The following is a 15,982-nucleotide window of genomic DNA, read 5'->3' on the forward strand; positions in this document are numbered from 1 at the left end:
GATGCTGCTGTCAAAAAAAAGTGTGAATCTTATCTGTTCACTATCTCAGAAAATGTAGTTTAGGGTTTCATGACCCGTTCAGTGTAAAATCTAATGGAAATTCCACTGTCTCAAATTCAGAGCATTCTCGCTTGTCATGCTAAGTTGAGTTCATGCAAAACTCACCAGATTTTAGTTGATTTTGATTTCTATTAGTTTTGATGCTAGTGCACTCCTAAACATTGACTTTAAGAAAAAAAAGAAAAAAACATTGGGAAAAAAGAAGAAAATCACTTTTAGCAGATATAATAATTTAAAATTTACAAGAATACAGAGCTTGAAATGTGATTTCATAGGGATCTAAAATGTGAGCTAATCTGACCATGGTTTATGATTTTATCATTATATACTTATTACGTACATATATCTTTTTTTTTTAATTTTGAATTTAGTTTTGAAATTCAACACCATGACATCTGCTCCATTCTACACCATTGCACTGCTCCTCTAGGTGTCAGAATTAGTTTCCTTTGAAAGAAAAGCACATTGTAGAGACTGCCTGTATAACTGTGGTTTATGCATGATGTTCATTGTTAGCCTTTTGATTAGAAATGGAAAAGGAGTGTTACGTAAGATTTGGTAAAGTGAGTGAGTGACCACACAGTAATGTGGTTATTCTGGATGTCTGTCCAAACTGCAGAACAGCTCTAGGATTTAAACCATGTTGAATCACAAGTAATTTATTTTAACAGAAGTGGACAGATAGAGTGTCTCTCAAATTACCTTAGTCATTCATTCCTTTGCATAGCAAAGACTTTCAGTGCTCTTTAGCTTTCCTTTAAAAAGGACTCTTTATTGTGGACTATTTAGGAATTTATGTAGAGAATTTGGTCTGTTTTTTTTTTTTTTTTTCTTTTAGTACAAGCCTCTCTCTGTGTTTGGAGTGATGCTTATATGGGAGTAATTAAAAAGAAAAAATGACGTTATATAGTTATAAAACCTTATATAGAACCAATAAACTATCATATTCTTTGATGAATAGAAAGTTCAAAAGAACAGTATTAATTTGAAATAGAAATCTTTTGTAACTTTGTGAATGTCTTTACTGTCATCTCACTTTTGATCAATTGAATGCTTCTTTGCTGAATAAAAATATTAATTTATTTAAAAAACAAACAAACAAACAAAAAATAAATCTTACTGACAATCAACTTTTGAATGGGAGTGTATGTAAGTATCTTTAAAATGCCAAAACAGGAATATTTAGATTTGATAGTCTTATTATGTGTTACTGGAACACAAGTGCAGTGATTTTCAGTCATAATAGGGGATCACAGGGGACTGAATGTTTCATGGCCTATAAAGTAGTCCACAACAAAAAGGTGTGATCATAAACTCTTAACATGTGGTCCATCTGCTGATGATGTTTAAGGGTGGAAAATAATGCTGCCTAGGTGGAAATCTGCCGTAAAGGGTTTTCTCAATGCTGTAAAAGAGATTTTCCAGTTTTTTGAGCCAGTGTTTTATCTTAGCTTGTACTGAGGGAATCAAAGAACCTCTCATATTTAGCAAACAGTTCGTTTTTTGCCCCAAAAGCACTACTTGGATGTTTCTGTTTGTAAAATTGGTTCACTGTTTGGACCATTAGGTCAAAAAATACTCTTTTTACCAACTGTTACGCCAAAGTGCTTTTGTTCAAGATAGATAATGTGCTCATTACTTTCATTTTCTTGTGCAGTTTCTCTGACTGGAAGTGTGAAGAGCTTCTACAGCCGTGTTCCTTTTAAGAAGATGGTGTCTTACTCTGTACGCAGTCGAGTCAGTTTGTCCAGTAAATCTATCACAGACGGGTGAGGGGAAAGCCAATTTTATGTTTCCATCTCAGTTTATTTGTTTCCCTCATGAATAATGCTGTTTGAATTTTTTGAGCAGGTTCTTTGAGTGTGAGAGGCGGTGTGATAAAGATCCATGCTGTCGTGGCATAGGATATGTCCAAGATTCAGGTATACCTGGTATGAAAGAACCTTTACATTCAGATTAATTATTTTATCTTGCTCGTTCACTTAAAACGTACAGTATGTGATATGTCTAATCTGAGGAATGAAACCACTCAAAGTTGGTCTCTGTTTTTCCTTTGTACAGGATCAGATGTGTTGTGTCTAACTCTAAATAGTCTGGGTATCCAGACGTGTGGTGAGAATGACAGCACTAACTGGAGAATTCAGGACTGCTCCCCATCCAAAGTGCAGACTGAAGTCTACCCCTATGGCTGGTATGAAAAGCCAGGTATATCTGAAATCCAAGTGCCTTTTTAAACTGAGACACTCAAACTCTGTGTGATTTCAATCAATTGAGAATTCCCAGTATGTGAGTTGTAGAAGTAAATGGCTTGATGAAAAGATTTTAAACATCAGCGTGTCTCTGTAGTGAACCAGTGGATAAAGAATCCCAGTGTGTGCCCACCATTTAGTCTCCGCTCTCCCATAAAGAATGGTAAGAGGCTCGTTAATGACATAATGATAATAATTAATTCATTTTTGTTTTCTATTAATTTTATATAATTTATTTAATTTCCACACGTGACGTTGTGGATCTTATATTGCTTATTGCAACAGTTGATTTGAAGAACTGGAAGCAGTTGGATGGCGCCTCTGTGCAGGTGGATTCGTCTGTTTCTGAATTTGACATTGTCCACATAAGCAGAGACATTGCAGAGGACCTGGATAAAGTCAGAGACTGGTGTCTTTCTGGTAAAGTCTCTCTATCAATGTCTCTTTTTGTTTTTCTCAGAATTTTTACAGGAATCTAATGTGATAGAGCCACATATTACATGCTAAACACATGTATAAGTTTACTTTTGATCTGAATAAACATTTTATCTCTTATGCTCACCAAAGTTGCATTTATTTGATCAAAAATAGCATTAATATTGTGAAATATTATTATAATTTAAAATTAATGTTATCTATTGTAATATTTTTTTCAAATGTAATTTATTCCTGTGATGGCAAAGCTGAATTTTCAGCAGCCTTTACTCCAGTCTTCAGTGTCACATGATCCTTCAGAAATTATTTGAATATGCTGTATTTTTGCTCAAGAAACATTTCTTATTATTATCAATATTGAAAACAGTTGCTCTGCTTAATTTTTTTTTGTGGAAATCATGATACTTTACGTAATACATTTCAAAAGAACAACAATTATTTGAAATAGAAATCTTTTGTATCTTTATCAATGGTTTTACTCACATGCTTGACTTATTCATTGCATCCTTGCTGAATACAAGTATTAATTTCTTTAAAAAAAACAAAAAAACTTACTGACCCCAAACTTTTAAACAGTAGTTTAAATAGTATATTATAATTGTATGATATTATAATAATTATAAAACTCACAATAAATGACTAATTTATTATTTTAATTTACAATACAGCTGTATGTGGATATACTTGTGTTCTCATAACTTTCTTGTCTTTTGTAGCCTGTGAGGAAAGTGAGTCCTGTTCAGCTGTGTCTATCGATAGCAGAGAGTCAGCCATGAGATGTGTGATGTATCCAGACACACACACCTGCCTTCCTACGACCAGCGGCCAGCGCTGCTTACTAGTTACCAAAGAGCCTGCTCAATCTGTTTACATCAGGACAGGTGACACCTTAAAACAAAACATTCTTCATTTCACTCAAGTCTCAACCAGTTCATGGTATTTCTGATCTCTTTCACCCAAACAACAGAGATGTTTGAACATTTCTTCTATAGGTTTACAGCCAGAGTTGACTTCTGTTTTGATCCCTGATCATGGCACACTACTTGGAGAGAGTGAGGTGAAACCAATAACTGGCTCAGATAGCAAGCGTGTGACCTACTTCCTGGGTGTCCCTTATGCCCGTCCACCAATTGGAGAGCTCCGTTTCAGCCCTCCACAGCCAGCTGACTGGACTGGAACCTGGAATGCCACATTTTCCCGGTGCGTGGACAACTTTGGTTTATGAGAGTAACTCAGTTTGTGAGAGTATAAATGAACATACATTTATACCCTCAAATTGACCAGTTGCCTTTCTGCATAATGAATAAAGTCACTTCTGGAGTGAGATCTGATTTGTTTGATTAAAACTGTTTTAGATCCAGTTGTCTTCAGCCTGGTGATCCCGCTGACTCCACCTCCAGTGAAGACTGTCTGTACCTCAATGTGTTTGTTGCTAGTAGTGTGGTAAGACCTCCATGACATACTCATATACATCTCAAACATGCATAAGTACATAAATTAATACTCAACTAATACTCTAATCAGAATTAATTGAGATGTAGGTGCATCATTACTTATAGTCAACATAATGTCTAAAGGGGACCATCAAAAAAAAGTGTAACCGACCTCACTGCATGTCATGAACTTTTACATATTTTAATACTGCTTTCACAAACCACTGCATCTGCTGACTGTGGGATGAATGCAAATATTGGCAGTTGATAGTGCAAATTTTCTGTTTTGTCACAGGGAAAGAATGCGCCGGTTCTGGTGTTCTTCCACAACTCTGGACCGAGTCTCTTAGATGGTTCTTACCTCGCTGCTGTTGGCAACATAATTGTAGTGACAGCCAGTTCCAGAGTGGCTGCTTTCGGATTCCTCAGTGCAGGTACACAAAGAACACACATAGTATACACAAATTTGTTCATATATTCATCTTGATAATATTCCAAGACTGTAGCCAGCCCCACAAACGTTTTCTATTTTATTATATTTTAAAATGTAATTTCTTCCTGTGATGTCAAAGCTGAATTATCAGCATCCATTACTCTAGTCTTCAGTGTCACATGATCCTTCAGAAATCACTCAAATATTCTGATTTGGTGTTCAAGAAACATTTATTATAATTATCAATGCTGAAAACAGTTGAGCAGCTTCATAGTTTTGTGGAAACTGTAATGCATTTTTCAGGATTCTTTGATTATTAGAAAGTTCAAAAGAACAGCATTTATTTGAAATAAAAATCTTTTGTAACGGCGTAAAAGTTCTGTCACTTTTGATCAATTTAATGCATCCTTGTTGAAAAGTATTAATTTCTGTCAAAAAAAAAAACCTCACTGACAACAAACTTTTCAAGTTAAACAGTTTTTTCTGGGTTGAAAACCCTTTGTGTTGAGCAATAGTATAGAATCTGGTAAATAGCACAGACCTCACCATCATGAGCCCTGAATACAATCTTTTTTAGTGAAAATATTTTTATTTGCCCTTATTATTTATGTGTTATTCTCATGCAACAAAAATAGAATGGCTTCATGTTATGGAGACAAAGTTTTATAATATATCCTACACTGGAATTAAACCTTGTCCTGGAAGCTCTGTTAAGTTAGAACAAAATGACGTATTGCAGGATAAAACAGGATAATTTATTCCATAAAATGGAATGGAATATGGTTATGGAATATAGTTACGTAAGGTCCATGTGAGAAGTTCTATTCCACACAGTGGTTGTGAAAATATTCAGATTCTTTCCCCCTTTGCCAACATTGGTTGAGTAAGTTTGAAAAGGGGGCCTAACTGGTGCCTTTGACTGGTCTGCCAGGATGAGCTTTCACTGTCCAGCCAAAAACAACACACAGTGAAAGCTGTGCAGAAGCCTGATTGGCTTCCTTGAGTCTCCCAGCTAAACCCTTGTGGAGCTTTGAAGATTTGATTAAACATTAAAAAAATATATATATATATATATTATAATTATTTTTGTTGTCTCTATAATGGATGGACTCTCACATGCTGATTATAGTGCAAAGGTAATTTCTCAGTAATTTACTGCAAAACTTCTAGAGTGATAGTTTTGATCTATGAGTGGAAAATACATTTGGAGATACAGAATGTGCCTCATGAATTAAAGTCTGTTCACCCTGTATAGGTTCCAGTGCTGTGCCGGGGAATTATGGGTTGCAAGACCAGGCAGCTGCTCTGGGTTGGGTTCAGAAGAACATTGCTCTGTTTGGAGGAGACCCCACTAAAGTCACAATAGGGGCAGAGAGAAACGGAGCCGACATTGCAAGCCTTCATCTCACCTCGCCGTCAGCTTCATCACTCTTCCGCCGAGCTTTACTAATGGTAAGAACAGATCTCTGAGGTCCCACTGCCGGTTATACGACACCACTGTTTTGTGTAACAAGACTAATGTCTGAGGTCACATTTACAGTAAAATCAATCTTCTCCAGTCCAAAAAAAAAATTTTTTTTTAAATTAATCATGGTTGCACAAGCATCTTAAAACACTCATTTGTAAGCCCTTTGAATAAAAACGTGCTTAAGGAACTAATTTAAGTACTCCAAATGTTTCTCTGACAAAAATTCAGTCTCTTTCGGATTCTCACACAACAGTGCCTTTATATATTAGCTTTTTAGCTCCTCGAATGAATCAGCTGTGATCTATCACAGCACCTCCTCATAATTGTCTTCCACAGTGGCCAAACTTTCAAGCTGGTGGTTCGGCATTAAGTAGACAGACTTCCACCTTTTCTTCTTCAAACTAAATTTCTTTCTCTCTGGCTTTTCCTGCTCTCCCAGCAAAGACAGGTAGGAAGAGACACTGTTCTGAACCCCATAGCTGACAGCTGAAGAGCCTGTTGTACTCTGGTGGACGAGCTCGGAGCTGTGCAAGGGAAAGTGTATCAGTATTATAGATTTTGCCTGAAGAGATTTACAGTATTTAAAATTCTTCCATGTTCATATGATAGTTCAAACACTGATCATGTGAATCTCAGTTTTAGTGGAAAAACGAAAAGGAAAAATAGTAAGATATACACTACTACCATTCAAAAGTTTGCTGTCAGTAAGATTTTTTTTTTTAAAGAAATTGATATTTTATTCTGCTAGGATGCTTTAAATTGATCAAAAGTGACAGTAAAGACTTTACATTGCTACAAATTTTTTTAATTGTAATAATATTTCACAATATTACTGTTTTTACTGTATTTTTGATCAAATAAATGCAGCCTTGGTGAGCATAAGAGACTTCTTTCAAAAACATTTTAATAATCTTACTGACCCCAAACATTGGAACGATACTGTTTGTGAGATACCTAGTTAAAGGGATAGTACACCCAAAAATGTAAATTCTCTCATCATTTACTCACCCTCATGCTGTCTCTGATGTATATGAATACTAAAAAAATAATAAAATACTTAATAAAAATACTAATTTTTTTTTTTTTTTTTAAATATAAATCATTGCTTTATACGAGCATTCATGAGCGCAATGTTGTAACAACTTTGGATTACCGCCAGTCGCTGTGTGTGGTTTTTCATGTGTCAACCAAGCGGCACCCATTCAATGGCATTATATGGACTTACAGATATGGATTATTGTACTCTAAAAATTTTGGTTTGTGTTTATCTGAAGAAAGAAAGTCATATACATCGGGGATAGCATGAATGATGACAGAATTTTCATTTTTGGGAGAACTGTCCCTTTCAGGACTAAATTTCAGCAATTTTACTGATTTTATTACCTGTTCACTGCTCTCCAGTCAAAGGATAATTTTCTCCCCTCAGTTGATGGGAGACTCCGAGGTGTTTCACCGCCAGTCAAACATGGGCCAGTAAGAACACAGCACAGGCCGTCTGCTATATCTAAACAAGAGCAAGAGGGAAAATCTGCATTAACTGACCGTCTTTTACAATAAAACAGCACAAAGGACCATTGGTTGTTTTTTGGTGTATTACATGATTTACCAGAGTAGTGGTTGACCAGATCTTCCAGACACTGAAATGTGAGGCGTGGAGAGATGTAGTACCAGTTGTTTGGCATTCGAACTATCCGGTAATGCTTAATAGCTCTGTGGCGCACAGATAAGCTGTACATACCTAAAAAAAACACATGCAATAAGATTGTAGCATCAACCATATTATTGGATTATCCAAAAACATTATTTAGTAGATAATTTAGGTTAATCTATTTATAAAACTCTTTCTGTCAGACAGTTTCTTCCTGTTAAGTGGACAGTTCTCGTCCAGAATAAGCTGCAATATGGACCAGACCTTATGCTGTCTGGTTGTGTGAGACTAGACCAGAGTTTAATGTTCATTTTTAAGATGTATTCTGACCTTTTGTGCTCTCTCTAATCAGGAACGACCCCACTCGGTTTCCTGGGAGTCGAAGCAGTTCCTCAGCTTTTGGTCTGGACACATTTTCAAACAGCCAGCTGAGACAAATGAGAATGTTTCCATTAGCACTTAAACAGCTAGCGGAAGCTAACTGACAATTTGCTAGTACAGTTTGCGATTCAGAACCTACCCATGGTAGACTTTTGAGGCATGACAGTGTGGTATATAGTTCACTTCCTTAGTGTTGACTGAGTAGACCTTCCACCAATACCCTTCCCTGAAAGAAAGTGAGGTGAACAGTTATGCTTCTTGTCATTTTTAAGTATATATATCAAAAAGTATAATTATCACAAAAAACTATTCAGTGAAAAACAGTTTGCGTGTGTGTTAAACAGCAGACGGTAGTGTTAATGCTAACACTGGCTGCAGGGTTTTGTGGTCAGTTGTTCATTCACACATTGAGCCCAGCAACTGTCAGTGTTTTTGCTGTAAAATGTAGTGGAATACTAACACTTCAAAACGTAAAACTTTACACATTGTCTCTACAAAAAAAAAAAATCCCCATAAACACTATTATTAAAATGTTTGGTGTCAGTAATATATTAATACTTCAAGGAATTCCGCTTCTATTCAGCTTTATATTGATCAAAACTGACAGTAAGGTCACTTTGCTTCCATTTCAAACAAATGCTGTTTTTTTTTTAATACTGTTTTCACTGTATTTTTTAATCTAATAAATGCAGCCTTGGTCAGCATAGACAACTCTCAAAAAAAATCTTACCAAACTTAAACTTCTGACTGGCAGTATATGTGTTTACTTGTGTAATAATCTTGTAAGATATGTTAAAACACAGATTGTACTGTTACTCGCTACAGCTCTTGTAGAAACATGAAACGCTAATGCTTACTCAGACACAATTTTCAGCCAATCTCCCATTCGAAATATGGGCTCGCAGATATCAGGAGGAGGGTAGTTATCCAAGACTATTGCTGTGTCATTCTCATGCACTGTAAAATAGAAAATATTGCATCTGTATCTTGGTAAAAAAGGATTTTAATAATGTTCATGTTTGCTATTTGATGTTTTCTTATATCAAGGAAACATCAAGTAGCTCTTTGATTCTTGCTAGTGAAACAAACATTGTGTTAGGATGTTTATTATTAGTCATTTATGTATGTTGCAATGTCAGGAAATAATTAGCCAATAGGCTCAATTAGCCTTTAAGCTAACGTTTTAGCTTTTTTTTCATTTAAGTCAAGACCAATGACTAAACAGAAAAACAAACACCTAATGTTTTTATTACCATTCGGTTATGGGTGTTAGCAGATAATTTTGCACATTTGTGTCCATACTTCATATTTTTTAGGTTGGACACATCTGTTTTGAGTAACTTCATTTGTTTTTGACCAAAAAGAGAAGTTCAGTTTAGTCTTTTGAATATTACTTCAGTTCAAGGACAGCCCACACACTGCACATTCAGCCCAGAAAGAGAGCTGATATCTGTATGTTTTAATACAGTTTGAGTCTCTTCACACGCTACAACATCTGTAAATGATTGAAAATATGTGGTATCTGCCTACAATAACTAGAAAAGTCACTTGAAACCACTCAAACGTTCAGTCACTCAAACAGTGCTCAGCATTTTCGTACCTCTCCTTGGAAGGTCTTCATAAGTACTAGTTTGTCTGAAATCCTCTGGGGTTCTTTGGCTTGCCTGAGCGCCTCCCATTGTCAATCTCCCACCGCTATTCCTACAGATTTACCACATCCAATCAGCCATCAGATGTCTGTCTCAACTGAGACAATCTCCTCTTCTGTGCAAAGTGTGTCATTAGATTCTGCTATTGTTCTGTTTTGCAACTTTCCACTGATAAGGCTTTAAGGGCATGGCCCTAGTAAACAGGGAAGCTGTGTCTCACCACACTTTCCACTACACATATAAGCAAAAATAGGAAGTGCTGATATGAAAAGGCTTCATAATCGCATGCAAATTAATTTAGATATGCTCTATGTATGCAACTTCTGGTAAATATGTGTATAAATAGCAGCGGTATGCAAAGAAACTACTCATGGTTTCATGATTTTCTGTTTTGAAAAAATTTTTTTTAGTCTGAACTCTGAACCATAATGCATTAATATAAAATATGTTTATGTGGCCGAATTCTCTTTCAGTTCTCCAAAATGACTTAAAAAGTAAAACAAAAAACCCATAATAAATGAAGTCTAGATGAAATAGTTCATCATGGTTGATGACTAAAGATCCAGATACATTTTAAGTGGTCACTTGCAATGCTAAACTATGCTGTTTTTATGCTTGTAGGGTGGATCGGTGTTTTCGCCTGCTGTTGTAACGAGTACATCTAAAGCCCAAGCGCAAACTGCATCTCTTGCTAGAGAACTTGGCTGCTCGGACGCTGATACTACACAGATGCTGACCTGTTTGAGGAGCAAACCAGCTCAGAGCATCAATGCCGCCCAGACCAAGGTACAATGGGTCACCTTTTTGAAGAAAAAGCACAAAATGGTCAAAAAGTGACCATTACTTTTGTATGTTTAACATTTCTCTTGGTGTGTTTGTGTGTAGTTGTTAGCTGTGAGTGGTCCCATGCAGGCCTGGTCACCGGTGGTTGATGGAACTGTAGTTCGGGAAAAGCCTTCTGTGGTCCTTCGGTCTGGACGCTATCACAGAGTTGAATTACTTCTGGGCTCATCAGTTGAAGACGGCCTCATCAGCAGAGCCAAGAACATCAAGGTCAGGACACAAATATATCAGAAAGAGAAATGAGCGAGAGGAAAACACCTACAAAAAATAGAAATAAAGCTGAATGTGGTTATGTTGTTCAGAATGTAATTAGTTGTTCAGAATATCCATTAATAGGGTGGATTTAATAGAATACTGTGACATTTTCTTATTGACACTTTTCTGTTTCATTTATTTGAGAAGAATTTTGAGCAGCTTCAGGGAAGGGCTGACAGTAAGACGGCGTTTTACGCGGCCCTGTCTAACTCTCTGGGTGGAGATGATGCTAATGCTTTCGTGAAGGAGGCAGCGACCTGGTTCTACTCTTTGCAGCACTCCCCCACACCCTCAGGATACAATGTGTTCTCTCGCGCTCTGGAAAATGCTACAAGGTAAGAGGTCAAAGGTCTTACGGAACAGAAGTATATTTTCTTGTCATTATAAGAATGTTGCAGAGAAAGCATACCTCCCAGGTATCGAAGTTACACTACCGTTCAAAAGTTTTTTTGTGTTTTTTTTTTAATTAATACTTTTATTCGGTGAGGACACATTAAACTTATCAAAAGTGACATTAAACGCTTTTATAGTGTTACAAAATATTTCCATTTCAAATAAATGTTCTTTTGAACTTTCTATTCATCAAAGAATCCTGAAATATATATATATATATTATTTATTGATATACAAAACAATTAAGCAGCGGTTTTCAACTTGTTAAGAGATGTTTCTTGAGCACCAAATCAGCATATTAGAATGATTTCTGAAGGATCATGTGACACTGAAGACTGGAGTATTTATGCTGAAAATTCAGCTTTGCCATCACAGGTATAAATTACATTTTAAAATATATTTAATTAGAACAGTTATTTAAAATTGTAATCATTTTTTTTTTTTTTTTTACAATATTTCTGTTTTTACTGTATTTTTCACCAAATAAATGCAGCCTTTGTGAGCATAAGAGGCTTCTTTTAAAAACATTAAAATATCATATCAACCAAACTTTTGAATGGTTGTGTACTCTCTACATTTTCCATTACCGATGTGGTCCCAAAGTAGCCAAAATTGTTCACGCCATGTGAGAGCACTGGTAAAAAAACAGTTTTAATTGAATTTAAAAGCCATGATCAACTTTTTGTTTGTAAAGCTTGGAATGCTAGTTGCAAACTATTTAGTTAGATGCCAGAATGAACAATTGCAAATCTCAATGTGTTCACAGCTGCCCTTCGATAAGTGAAAAAATGTTTGTTCAGATCCTTGAAGAAAAAAAATGTTAAGTGGACTGGAATGCAGAGGAATCCAGAGCCGAAATCATTTTTAGCCTTAGGGTAGGCTAAAATGCACGCTTAAACCGTGCATGTCTTACATTCACTATGGGTGGGGAGGCTGTAGTGTTTGTGGCAAAGAGGAAGGAAATGGTATATCTGGGTTGAAAACAGTTTAAAACAGTTCTAGCAGAAGTCGTCACTCATCATTGATCTAAGAACAATTTCATAGCATTTTAAGTAACATGGAGACATATACTGGATGGAGACAGCTAATTTTATAACAGGAAGATGAAAAAAATACTGTAAAAATAGACTATTTTGATGACATTTCAAGTAATGTGTTTATCTACTTAATATAGGTTAGGGCAGAAATGACCCAGCTCTGAATGATACATGGCAGATATAACCTTCTTAAGCTCAGTTTCTGTCAAACATTATTATATTATTCTGAAGAGGAGAGATTCTACTAAAATATGAGTTCAGAGGACTAGCATGTAGAATCTTGCGAGTCAGCTGACAAGAGTTCAATTAACAAAAAATGTTTTTTGTCTTTTTTGTGATTACCAGATCATATCTCCAAACACCGCATTGTTCACTGTTGGAAACATAGCCAAACTAGGAAATGTGGAGTAACATTAAATGTGATGAATGAAGGCCTTGAATGGCCGAAACGTCATGTTTTTTAATTACAAAAGTTAGAGCGCTGTAAGAGTGAGTGTTGCACCTTTTTTTTTCAGTTCATATACGAGAATAAAGTTAAAATAATAAAATCAAAAAGATTTCATTTCTACTATGACACTGGTTTGACTATGACATTTGGTCTTTAGCTTTTAGCTAATCTCTAAAGGGCAATTTCCCATTTTCCTTTGAACATCTATGTCCTGAAATTCCTGCTTCTTTCTCTGAATTGTCCGAAGCTCTGAATGTAGTTCAGAAAGAGGGTAAGCTGGCTGCCCACATAATCACTAGTGTCAGATATAGTACAGACCAAACCTGACCAACACACGTGACACACCCCTCTGACCTGCTGCACACACGGCAGCATAGCAACACAAACAGGAAAGGGACTTTTTAAAACTTGAATAGAATATATAGAAGCTGATAAAAAGTCCAGCATCATTTCCTGATCCTCTTTTCAGCATCATTTCCTGTTGTTGCAATACTGCCTGATCTGTATATGGTGATAAAAAGGACAAAATCAAACACATAAATGACTTGTTCCACCAATTTAATTGAAAAATTCATTTTACACTGGATCTGAGCACAGCTCCAGTTTAGTATCTAACATCAGGCAGCATGGAAACTTCTGACTGATGTAGCTCAATAGTAAGTCACAGTGCACTATAAAAAATGTTTGTAATTTTGTAAACACACACATATCCGCCTGTACTTGCCATGCTTGTATCCATATCATGGCCCTTTATTTCTACAGAGACCTCTTCATCATCTGTCCAGCTGTGGACATGGCAGAATTCTGGGCAGCAAACACACGGTCCAGTGTTTACATGTACCATCTACCTGAGGACGCTGCCTACAACAGGTGCCTCTCATTCCACACACATATCATACTTACCTGATTGTACATAACTCTATCACATCCAAGAAGAATCTATATGTATATATTTTTGTCACAGTGTTGATCTGTCAGTTCCAATGGATGTGCAGTTCCTCTTCGGAGTTCCTCTTGCCTCAGAAAAACGTGACCTCTTCAGCTCCAAAGAGAGAACGCTTACGCTGCAGATCATGAACTACATGGCAAACTTCATAAAGTCTGGGTATTTATCATCAACCATTTTTATATATATTTTTTAAAGTTGCTATGTAACAAAAGTAGCGACAGATCTTTTCTTCTTTACGTCTGAGTGAAATGGATTATTGAAAAAAGGGGTGGGGGTTAAGATGACTAAATGATTGGAAAAGTCTTGCATATGTCAATAGAGAAAAGCCATAAAGAGTACAAGGCAAAAAAAAAAGAAACCTGCATGAATTAATTTTTCACAATAGGATCAATTACAAACCCGATTCCAAAAAAGTTGGGACACTGTACAAATTGTGAATAAAAAAGGAATGCAATACTTTACAAATCTCATAAACTTATATTTTATTCACAATAGAATATAGATAACATATCAAATGTTGAAAGTGAGGCATTTTGAAATGTCATGCCAAATATTGGCTCATTTTGGATTTCATGAGAGCTACACATTCCAAAAAAAGTTGGGACAGGTAGCAATAAGAGGCCAGAAAAGTTAAATGCACATATAAGGAACAGCTGGAGGACCAATTTGCAACTTATTAGGTCAATTGGCAACATGATTGGGTATAAAAAGAGCCTCTCAGAGTGGCAGTGTCTCTCAGAAGTCAAGATGGGCAGAGGATCACCAATTCCCCCAATGCTGCGGCGACAAATAGTGGCGCAATATCAGAAAGGAGTTTCTCAGAGAAAAATTGCAAAGAGTTTGAAGTTATCATCATCTACAGTGCATAATATCATCCAAAGATTCAGAGAATCTGGAACAGTCTCTGTGCGTAAGGGTCAAGGCCGGAAAACCATACTGGATGCCCGTGATCTTCGGGCCCTTAGACGGCACTGCATCACATACAGGAATGCTACTGTAATGGAAATCACAACATGGGCTCAGGAATACTTCCAGAAAACATTGTCGGTGAACACAATCCACTGTGCCATTTGCTGTTGCCGGCTAAAACTCTATAGGTCAAAAAAGAAGCCATATCTAAACATGATCCAGAAGCGCAGGCGTTTTCTCTGGGCCAAGGCTCATTTAAAATGGACTGTGGCAAAGTGATAAACTGTTCTGTGGTCAGACGAATCAAAATTTGAAGTTCTTTTTGGAAAACTTGGACGCCATGTCATCCGGACTAAAGAGGACAAGGACAACCCAAGTTGTTATCAGCGCTCAGTTCAGAAGCCTGCATCTCTGATGGTATGGGGTTGCATGAGTGCATGTGGCATGGGCAGCTTACACATCTGGAAAGGCACCATCAATGCTGAAAGGTATATCCAAGTTCTAGAACAACATATGCTCCCATCCAGACGTCGTCTCTTTCAGGGAAGACCTTGCACTTTCCAACATGACAATGCCAGACCACATACTGCATCAATTACAACATCATGGCTGCGTAGAAGAAGGGTCCGGGTACTGAAATGGCCAGTCTGCAGTCCAGATCTTTCACCCATAGAAAACATTTGGCGCATCATAAAGAGGAAGATGCGACAAAGAAGACCTAAGACAGTTGAGCAACTAGAAGCCTGTATTAGACAAGAATGGGACAACATTCCTATTCCTAAACTTGAGCAACTTGTCTCCTCAGTCCCCAGACGTTTGCAGACTGTTATAAAAAGAAGAGGGGATGCCACACAGTGGTAAACATGGCCTTGTCTTAACTTTTTTGAGATGTGTTGGTGCCATGAAATTTAAAACCAACTTATTTTTCCCTTAAAATGATACATTTTCTCAGTTTAAACATTTGATATGTCATCTATGTTGTATTCTGAATAAAATATTGAAATTTGAAACTTCCACATCATTGCATTCCTTTTTTTATTCACAATTTGTACAGTATCCCAACTTTTTTGGAATCGGGTTTGTACATGCATTTAGAAAATAGGGTGAGTTTTCATTTCACACTGACTGTAATGATTTTGCACAGCCCTGTTCATCTCTCCTCTGCTCCTCACAGCAACCCCAACCTGCCTCTTGCAACATCTAGGACGTCCTTCAGTAAGCTCTTGCCCCCATGGCCTCAGTTCATGCCTCACCCAGGTGGACGGGGCTATAAAGAGCTGTCCTTTACGCTGAGTAACCGCAAGAACCTCCAGAGCCCTCAGTGTTCCTTCTGGTCTCAATATGTGCCGGCTCTGACCACCTCTACCGGTTAGTACTGCTCTACACATCCAT

General features: G+C 36.8%; 2 protein-coding genes across 4 annotated transcripts in view; one reads left to right on the top strand and one right to left on the bottom strand.

The window, feature by feature from the left end:
* The window catches only part of tg (thyroglobulin), a 38,858-nt gene that overhangs the window by 22,449 nt on the left and 427 nt on the right, over positions 1-15,982 (top strand). For all 3 annotated transcript variants that reach the window (XM_051865484.1, XM_051865486.1, XM_051865485.1), the window contains exons 32-47: positions 1,718-1,829; positions 1,912-1,991; positions 2,122-2,265; positions 2,407-2,472; positions 2,595-2,729; positions 3,461-3,625; positions 3,737-3,944; positions 4,100-4,187; positions 4,473-4,611; positions 5,866-6,062; positions 10,378-10,542; positions 10,642-10,809; positions 11,002-11,189; positions 13,495-13,602; positions 13,697-13,837; positions 15,765-15,958. In XM_051865484.1, coding sequence (XP_051721444.1) covers positions 1,718-1,829; positions 1,912-1,991; positions 2,122-2,265; positions 2,407-2,472; positions 2,595-2,729; positions 3,461-3,625; positions 3,737-3,944; positions 4,100-4,187; positions 4,473-4,611; positions 5,866-6,062; positions 10,378-10,542; positions 10,642-10,809; positions 11,002-11,189; positions 13,495-13,602; positions 13,697-13,837; positions 15,765-15,958 — 2,298 coding nt within the window. The remainder of the gene's footprint in view (positions 1-1,717; positions 1,830-1,911; positions 1,992-2,121; positions 2,266-2,406; positions 2,473-2,594; positions 2,730-3,460; positions 3,626-3,736; positions 3,945-4,099; positions 4,188-4,472; positions 4,612-5,865; positions 6,063-10,377; positions 10,543-10,641; positions 10,810-11,001; positions 11,190-13,494; positions 13,603-13,696; positions 13,838-15,764; positions 15,959-15,982) is intronic.
* Positions 4,822-10,011, bottom strand: LOC127497187 (src-like-adapter). Its single transcript, XM_051865490.1, has 7 exons — positions 9,708-10,011; positions 8,965-9,064; positions 8,247-8,333; positions 8,057-8,154; positions 7,685-7,816; positions 7,462-7,582; positions 4,822-6,602 (listed from the first exon to the last, which is right to left on the bottom strand). Exons 1-7 carry the CDS (start codon positions 9,784-9,786, stop codon positions 6,383-6,385), a joined length of 837 nt encoding a protein of 278 aa, XP_051721450.1. The 5' UTR covers positions 9,787-10,011; the 3' UTR covers positions 4,822-6,382.

The sequence above is a fragment of the Ctenopharyngodon idella genome, chromosome 16, assembly GCF_019924925.1.
Source record: "Ctenopharyngodon idella isolate HZGC_01 chromosome 16, HZGC01, whole genome shotgun sequence".
Classification (NCBI taxonomy): domain Eukaryota; kingdom Metazoa; phylum Chordata; class Actinopteri; order Cypriniformes; family Xenocyprididae; genus Ctenopharyngodon; species Ctenopharyngodon idella.